Source organism: Protopterus annectens, chromosome 12.part0 (genome assembly GCF_019279795.1).
Source record: "Protopterus annectens isolate FY-2018-M chromosome 12.part0, PAN1.0, whole genome shotgun sequence".
NCBI lineage: Eukaryota > Metazoa > Chordata > Ceratodontiformes > Protopteridae > Protopterus > Protopterus annectens.
The window spans coordinates 1,255,784,367-1,255,794,079 of record NC_056746.1 but is presented as its reverse complement, the minus strand read 5'-3'; the positions used below and the strand labels follow the sequence as shown (position 1 = coordinate 1,255,794,079).

Here is a 9,713-nt window from a genome sequence, read left to right as displayed (position 1 = left end):
CAGCCCTCATGCTAAAGGACAATGCTGTCCAAGCTGCTGAAACCTTTACAAAGGCACTCTATGAGCATCTGCAGGAATACATGGATCATGCTATCCCAAGTAAAACCAAGACTCACTCCTCCAAGAAAAGGAAACCAGTCTGGTGGACCCCTGCCATAAAGAAGCTATACAACAGAAGGAGGAAACTAGTACAGAAAAGAGTAAAATCCGAAGAAGGAAAGACATCCCTGATCAGTATCAGCAAGAAACTATGATCCCTCATTAAATCATCCAAGGCTAGTTTTGAAAGACAAAATGCCAATGACTCCAAAGATAACCACAAAGCGTTCTTTAGCTATGTCAAGAACCTAAGTGGAAACTCTCAGATCTGCTCTGAGTTAGTGCAGAATGGCATAAAAATACACTGAACCAACTGATATTGCCAACATCCTGGCAGACAGGTTTAGTGCAAACTTCACCCCCCTCACCCCCTAAAGGGCCCATAACCATACCAGAAGAATGTAGGGCCCCATCAATCACCGACACACAGGTTAAAACAGCCCTATCCAAAGCCAAAAACACAGCTTCAATGGGACTGTATGGTGTCCCAGGCTGTGTCTTACAAGAGCTCCAAAATGAACTAACCCCTCACCTAAACACACTGTTCAAACTCAGCCTCTCCTCAGGCTACATACCCACAGAGTGGCGCACAGCAACAGGTATCCCACTCCACAAAGGTGGAGCCACAACAGCAACTGGGAACTATCGCCCTATAAGCCTGGTCTGCAAGGCTATGGAGCACATCATCATGGAACTCATTAACAGAGACATTGGGAACCTCCAAACCTTGGACCCTACCAAGTTTGGCTTTGTTAAGGGCAGATCATGCCTCCTAAACCTGGTGGACTTCTTTGAGACATTTACCAAAGCATTAGACGAGGGAAAGTACGTCCACACAGCTTACCTAGACCTCGCAAAGGCTTTTGACACTATTCCCCATTCTAGTATTATAGACAAGCTCACCAGCTTGAACATAAACCCCTACGTCACGAGATGGGTTGCCAACTGGCTCATGGATAGAACCCACATGGTGAGAGTTGCAGGCTCTACGTCCGAATAGTAGCCTGCATATACGCATTCTATACACCTTAACCCTAGTGAGCCTTGGGTCGTTGAAAGTGAAAAAGGTCTGGATCAGCCCACTCACTGCCTTCTAGTCAGTTAAATATGATAGAAAAACACACGGAGAACCAACCAAGCAAGCGTATCAAGCTGAAAGGTTATCTCTCGAAGAAAAACCTTATATGTTTACAGATCTATTGTTTATGTGTCTACTTTTCCTGAATACACTAGATACAGATTTGAGGTGAGCGAGAAAATGCACACATATTTACTAAACGTTCTATCACACAAAAATAGAATGCACGTCTACAAAACACTTTTCCCCAAGGAATGTCAAAATGCAGAGCGTTTCACATTGAACGAGAGTCGAAAATAAATTTTCCTTGCAGGATACGGACAGCTCTATTTGTAATTACATTATTTCATTGTATCGTAACTCTATAAGTTTAATCGTGTGCAAAAAAAAAAAAGAAAGAAACGTGAGTACAGATAATAAATATACAAAGATAAGGATTTTTACAACTACAGGTACCATCCTGCAAACTAAAGAGGGGCGTGGATGCTATGGTTTACTCACGGAAGTCCAAGCGTCCTGATAGGATGGTGCTTAGACAAACCCAGCGATTCTTCCCTTTACCTCTACCAATCACAATAAAGTAGCGGTTATTACTTATTAATATGAAAATGAGCACTGTCTATTTCTGTCTCTTCGGAGAACTCTTCTTCCTTCAGTTTCTCAGCGCTTCGGAAAGTAGCACCAGTGCTCCTTATTTCATTCATTTACTTTTCTTTTAAAAAAGGGCCATGTCCGATAAACTGCCATACAAAGTTGGTAAGGAACAGGATTAACGTTCAGCAATTCGTGATGGTTTTACCTATATTGATTGTATGAAATGTTTGCATTTGAATAACTCTAATTGCAGCGTACTGCAAAATTATTCCTTCTGAGTTGTGCCTTCAATTATTGATTGTGAACTATGCAGACAAGTTGAAAAGCAAGGAACCAAGTTGCCGGTGCATTGATCTGTTCCTGTTTAAGGCCATAAGTTCCAACACATGGTCGTGGGGCGGGAGCACTTTATTAGGCACGTGTCAGTTTTTCATTGCATTTGATAAACATTATACATATTACTTGCTGTGCGTGATATTTCTGGCTGTCACCAGCGAGCTACCACATTGTACTTGTTAGCCTTTAGCATATGCTGTAATACATGTAGAAATGCTCCTAGCGCGGAATTTAGCCATATTTAGTGGCCCGTTGGACTGTGGGAGTTGAAGTTTAGGCATTTGCTAATAAGAGTCCTAATAGTGGACATCTGTCGTGACGTGTTTTGGGGTGACACTTGCCGCTTTGACGCGGTCCTCCTAGATTGCACAAGTGCAAAGTACAGTTACAAAAACAGTAGATATTCATTTTATTATGATGGCTAGAAATAAACGCGTTACAAAGGATCTGAGCCATTTTGCGTTAGTCTTGCGGGCTAGGAATGATTGTACATGTGACTATCTTTGCTTTATAGCAAATCGTTATCGACGACGAAGCAGATTGCGTAATAGTGTAAAGGTCTAGGCTGAACCGTCCTTTTGTAACTTTTTTTCTTTCTTACTGCCGATTTCATTGTATTTGCAGAATGAGATTTCAGATTGACTGTAGACAGATGGCACGGAGTTTTATTTAACCCGGTTATCTGTATTCTAGTAGTCGTGCGGTGGGATTTTTTTTCAGTGGTTATCATGCCACCATGCCGCTCAACCTCTTAGCATAGGCAATCTGGACAATGCTTAAAATAATGGGAGGGGGGGGGTAAATATTGCTCTTAAAAACTTAGAAGGTTGGTAGAATAATAAGTTGTGTCAGCATGCATTTTCTGAATGTTATGAAGTCTGACACTAAAATCTTTATTTCGGCTTTTCCCGGTTAGGGGTCGCTACAGCGGATCACCGGTCCGCTATTGATTAGCAGTGATTCTTTACGGGGTCGATTTGCCAGCACTGCGTTGCACGTGCCTGCATGTCTTTAAAGCTCACTGGAACCCTGGGAGGGCATGCAGACTCCACACAGAAGGCGCCCCATCCAAGAACCGAACCGCAAAACCAGAATGCCAGTCATTCTTTAATAACGTAAATCCTGACTGATTTGCTAGAAAACCACAAATTTTATTAAGAGCAGACCAAAAATCTAGACACTTGAGAGCTATGTAGGATGCTACTAAATCCTTAACAGTTTCCACTGCAAAGAAATAGCCTCGCTGTTTGTAAAGTCATCATTTTTTAGTTCGCTGTCCAGAGGTTGATCGTACACACCCCCAACTAAAATTGGGTAACTCATTTCCAGTTGCTTAGTGGATAATAAGCATACATTTTTGGGTTGGTAGTCAGTTGTATAACAACTTCCAGAATGTAGATTCTCCCAACAACTTTGCCCAGGTAATTTTGGACAAAGCCAAATAATTAGGGAACAAAGGACCAAAATCAAAATTGGGGACAATGTGTAACTGTTGCACTAATTCACTTATACAGTTAATGAAACTGTTTTTCCATCAACATGCATTTTTTGAACAATAGGAAGTATGCAACTTATAATTACTGGTATTATTGACTATTACTGGTCTTGACTAATCCTTAGTAATTTACTAGAAAATACATTTTATGAGGGACAAGTCAAGAATGAGGCAAAACTGAGAACAGTTGAGTGGTATGCCACCAACACTCTGGAGTGCATGTTTCTGGAAAGCATATACTTAAGAAAAACTTAAAAAAATTGAATAAATAGCAAATATGGTATATTTTAATATTCACTTTCTCTAATATAAATATAATTGCAGTATTGTTTAAGGTATGCCTTGCGGTACATTATGTATACATGTCTATGCTCTTGCAAGGAGTTTAGTTTCCTTGGCTTAGTGTCCAACCAATCCATGTTCCTCTGGAGAAATATTAGCTGTCATAGAATTGGGAGGGAAGAGATCTTGTGTCTCCATTTCTCTCACTTTACAGTTTGGAATCGTACATCACAACCTGCAGACATTGAAAAATAGGTGCAGAGGCCATTGAAAACAAGGCACATCCAGCCAAAAATCAGGATGTAGAATACTACTCAGAAATGTTAAAAAAAAAAATGATGGAAAATATAAGCACTTTATCCGAGACAGGGTAAAATGCATCTTCTTTAATGAACCGCATTGCAAAATTCTACCACACAGTAATTTTTGCTCCTGAAAAGAGGAGATGCAAGATGTGTCCTCTTTTTTTATTTATTTATTTTTTTACAGTTATTCTTTAAATTATTGATGTCACTAATCTGTCACATTGTGTGGTTTGCTGCGAACTAGAGATCTTCCAAAATCATGTGTGATGGGGGTAATTCAGAAAATTGTGTGAAGGGGTAAATAAAGCCTAAAAATAGGAACATTCCTCTAAAATAGGTACATAGGTCTGGCTGGTAGGCAAGATGTGTTATCATTCTAAAACTTTGGGTGGATGTGCTATTCATCAGCACATGGGGCTAGAGTGCTGTAAACTGCTTGTTGGTCTGGGTCTTTAAGCCTATTTTATGGCTGTCCAGCATATGGCACTTTGAGATGTACACCCAGCTATGTGAAATTAGTTTAGCTGGCCTCAGCTACAAGTCCCACCTCCTAAATGACCCACCCTTATATGCCCAGCCCTTTTATTCAAACCAAGCTTGGTTGGGATGTTGGCTTTTATCTTTCTGAAGCACAGTGACAGTCCAACTGCAAAATTGTAATATTTATTCCCAAGCTGACAAGTTGTTTAGATATTAGTTTCCCGTAATAACTAAAGGTGATCAAAAAAATGTTTACAGTGCAGTGTCAGACTGTTAGCATTTTTTCTTATTTCGTGGTGTACAACAGCTAAAATAATGACAGCTCTACTTTCATAGGACAAGGCTGTAGCTCTTGTTATTTATCTTCATATTTATTTGTTCTTTGACAGGTAATGTCCTTATCTTGCTGTTACTCCTGCAGTTGCATAGATTGGTTACATTAGGGTAGATTTTTTTTACATTGTAACTTTATGATGGTTATCTCTTTACAGAGTTCATACATACAGATATGATGTGTACTTTGAATCTTGTACAAGCATGGATGTAGCCATCAAAGCAGTATTCTAAGAGCACTGACTTTATCCACTTTCTACCTACTTGCATAATTTTCTTGCTGCTAAAACAGGTGCTTGCATTCTGCATTATTCATAGTTTCATAGTTTAGTACTAGGCTATCTGCCCTGGGGCATTTGTAAGCCTAGCCATAGTGATGTGGCTTTCGCCACCCCATGAAATGGTACAAAAATGCACAGAATAGATTTAGAATACTGTGCCTCTGTCTAGCAGTGACACAGATGTGACCCCTGGGGTAAACTTACGATCTCCCATCCACTTAAGATTTCTCTTGAAGAGAGTCAGTGAGGGGCTCTGCCTAACATGAACTGGAATCTTGTTCCAAAGCATGGGAAGCCTCTGGGTTATGAATCTATCCCTCCAGCATGTCCTATTCATACTTGTGCCGAGGTTTACGTCTTTAGCTCTCCTGGTCCTGATGGATTTGGATTTTTTGAGGTGGAGCATGTCCATCAGTTCCTGACTGGACATGGCCTTGTACGTCAGGCAGAGATCACCTCTGAGCAGGCAGTATGCTACTGAATAGAGCTGGAGTTTCTTTAGTCTGGCAGAATAAGACATATGTTGGAGACCCTTGATCCTCTTGGTGAGGTACTTTTGTGGTCTCTCCAGCTGTTGCAAATGCCGGGTGAGGTACATACCAAATGGGGCATTGTACTCAATCATGGGTCTGATGAGGGAAGAGTATAGGGGTACAATGACATCCTTGGATCTAGATGTGAATCCCTTCATGATGAGGTGTGCAAGGTAGAATGTTTTTCTAACCACTTTGGCAACGTGGGTGTCAAATGAGAGGTCGCTGTCGACTTGGGTCCCTAGGTCTCTGATTACTTTTTCCGTACTCAGTGGGTTGCTGTCTATGTGATAATTTGTGGGTACTTTGTTTTTTCCAAAGGGGATGACTATACATTTTTTGGCATTTAGTTTAAGGCCGTGACTCTGGCACCAGTTGTCTGTTTCTGTGAGGCCTTTTTGTAGGATGTATGTGTCCGCTGGTGTATCGACTATGGCGCCTAGTTTGCAGTCATCGTTAGCCACAACCCTCCCATGTTTGCTTTAACATCTGAGAAATAAATGCCGAACAAGAGGAGTCCCAGGACAGATCCCTGTGGGACACCACTTGTGACTGGCTTTGAGTCTGACATTGCTCCAGCTATTTTAACTTTATGGGTTCTGTCCTTTAGCCAGTTTGCAACCCATCTAGTGACACAAGGGTTTACGTTTAAGCTGTTGAGCTTATCTATGTTGCCTGAGTGGGGTATTGTGTCGAAGGCCTTAGCCAAGTCCAGGTAGGCTGTATGGACTGCTTTGCCCTCATCAATGGCTCTAGTGACTGTTTCGAAAAGGTCAACCAGGTTCAAAAGGCAGGATCTGCCCTTTACAAAGCCGAACTGGGTGGGGTCAAGTGTCTGTAGGTCCCCTATGTCTCTGTTTATGAGTTCCATAATGATTCTTTCCATAGCTTTGCAGACCAGGCTGGTTAAGCCTATGGGGCGGTAGTTCCCAGGGTCTGTAGAGGTACCCCCTTTGTGGAGTGGGACCACTGTTGCTGTACGCCAGTGATCAGGTACATATCCTGTAGTAAGGCTAAGGTTAAATAGCATTTTTATGTGCGGGTTTAGCTCCTCTTGGAGTTCACGTAGCACGCAACCCAGGATACTGTCGGGTCCCATTGATGCTGTGTTTTTAGCTTTGTTGAGGGCGGTTCTCACTTGGACATCTGAGAAGACAGGGAGATTACATTCAGCTGGGATAAGTATTTCTTCTTTTGGGGGTGAGGGAGGGGAGAAATTTGCACTGAACTTATCAGCCAGAATGTTGGCAATATCTGTGGGTTCAGTGTATTTTTTGTTGTTGTGAACTATCTCTGAGCATATCTGAGGGTTTCCGCCCAGGTTTCTAACATAGCTGAAGAAGGCTTTGTTGTTATCTTTAGTGTCCTTAGCGATTTTTCTCTCAAAGTTGGCCTTGGATGTTTTTATGAGAGAACGTAGTTTTCTGCTAATGTTGATCAGAGATGTCTTCCCTTTATGGGATTTTGCTCTGTCGTGTAGTAGCTTCCTTCATTTGTTATACAATTTGTTAATGGCTGAGGTCCACCAGACAGGATGCTTTCCTTTGGTGGAGAGGGACTTGGATTTATTTGGGATTGCATGATCCATGCGTTCTTGGAGATGTCCATAGAAAGCATTTGTGAAGGATTTGGCATTGTGGGATGTGGTATCCACTGGCCCAGTGGGCTTAAAGGATACCATCTCAGTTTTAAGAAGAGTGAAGTCTGCTTTTGAGAAGTTTTTCACTGTGGTCTTTTGTGCTGGGGGTGGAGGTGGTATATGTATATCCAGGGAGATTAGTTTGTGGTCAGATCTTACTAGTGAGGGGTATACCTCTGGTGTGGAGCATTTTGTCCCCATGTTTGTGATGATCAGGTCTAGTATATTATTTCCCCTAGTGGGAGAGGTGACTAGTTGTTCCAGTGCATTTGAATTTATGAATTCCAGGAACCTTTGGGCTAGGGTATTAGGGCTAGAATAATGTACCCAATTTATGTTTGGGTAGTTGAAGTCTCCCAGTATGATGGTATTTTGTGATACATTCATATCCTCCAATGTCTTCAGGAAGGCTGAGTGGGGTTCTTGAGATTGGGAGGGTGGCCTGTAACATGCTACCAGTTGTATAACAGTTTTGCCTATGGTTAGTTGCACCTGTATGGTCTCTAATGCTTCATGTGTTGCTACTAACCTGGCGGTGTGGGTGTCCTTGATGAATATGGACACTCCCCCTCCCTTTGTGGTTCGGCCCGGGTTTTGGGGCCGAAAAGCATGATACGAGGTATAGCCTGGTAGCGCTGGGGTGCTCTCAGGAGCCTTGAACCAGGTTTCAGTTACTGCACAGACGTCAATGTTCTCCATACTGAGGAGTGCATCGAGTGCCTGCATCTTGAGATTTAGACTTCTGGCGTTGAGCAGCATTACCCTTAGTTTTTTTCCATTTTTGTTTTCTAAGGAGGTGGGTTTGTCTTTTGATCCTTGCCTAAAAAAGGCACTGTGGTGGTGGCAAGAGCCTTAGCCAATATCTGGAAGCCCAGTGGTGACGGGTGCAAGCCGTCCCTTGCGAAGCAGCGTGGCTTGTCCAACATGTCATCCCAGGCAGACAGACATTGGATCCCCTTAGAATGACACCAGTACTTGAGCCAATTATTAAAGCTGATCATCTTGTCTTTGTATTGTGGCATCATTCTTGATGAGGGCAAGATGCTGGTCAGGGTCATACCAGCCTGGGCTACATAATCAGAGAGCTCCTCTATGTCTCTTTTCATGTAGTCCAGGGAGGTACGTCTCGGGTCATTCACGCCAGCATGGACAATGACGGAGTCATATCTGTACTTGCTTTGGAGTGACCTGAGTGCGTGTGTTATGTGGTGGATCCTACCTCCCGATAGGCAGCTCACAGTCACCCTCTCCTTGTTCAGCCTGGTAAGCGGGACATCAGTGTGTCTGACTATAGAGTCACCTATTACTAGTGTATCAGGCATGGTGTTTGGCCTTAAGGGCTGTGGTTGGTTGATACACTGATTTATTGAAGTATGTGTTGCATGTGTTTTGTTTTGAGGTGGTGGATTTTTGGATGTCTGCTTTGGGAGCCTCTGTTGTTTTGGTAAGTTTTTTATTAGAGCCTCCGAGTATGTCTTTGTTTTTATGTGTTTGGTTTGCAGTTGTGGTAGGTCTACGTGGGACTGGGTTTGTTGTGTGTGTGGTTACCATCTCCTCCTGTCTGGTCATGCCAGTCCCGAGATGAGAGAGTTCAGCCTCCAGTTTGGCTATATAGTTGCATCTCTCACATGTATTTGTGTTTGTTGGGAGGAGGAGAGGGTTGTCTGTGTACATGAGACAATTGAAGCATTGTCTCAAGATACCCAGATTAACCAGCTAAACTGGAGAGGACACCAGTAATCTACCACTCGACATGCTAGAACAGTATAAGGGAGTGCTGTGCCTTTAAGGGAAGTGGATATTCACAGGGGTGGTAGGTGGGATGTAGTGCTTATTTAGTACGAGAGTGCTTACTTAGTAGAGAAGTTTTGAGAACAAGTGCTAGGCTTATAATATAGCGAGTAGTCTGATAGAGTAGAGCTTCCTTAAGGGAAAATTTGAAGAGCGGACTTGGCAGAGCCAGAAGAAGTTTAACCGGCGCTGCGCTATGCGCAAAGCCATGCAAACGCGAATTTTAAACAGGGAACTACAAAAGCGCTAGAAATGGTCCAAAGCAACCAATTACTATAGCTCTTGTGCTGAGGTCACTTCCTACAGGGACAGGTAGGCTGCTCAAGGCTCCCCACTCCCACATTATCTTCTGTCTTAGAGTTAGTAAGCTGCTACAGGTCTGCCATTTAGTTTTACAGCAATTGTCCAGACCCACCTCACTGCTTTAACTGATGTTTCACTTTAAGTGACAGTTTTCATTGTTGCTG

The 9,713-nt window shown here is 42.6% G+C and overlaps 1 protein-coding gene across 1 annotated transcript in view; it reads left to right on the top strand.

Annotated features, from left to right (window-relative positions):
- Positions 1 to 1,794: 1,794 nt before the first annotated feature.
- AHCY (adenosylhomocysteinase) overlaps positions 1,795 to 9,713 on the top strand; it is a gene marked incomplete in the record, with an annotated part of 361,029 nt that continues 353,110 nt past the window's right edge. The window contains 1 exon segment of the mRNA XM_044090274.1: positions 1,795 to 1,933. Within this exon segment, the coding sequence (XP_043946209.1) occupies positions 1,906 to 1,933 (28 nt within the window).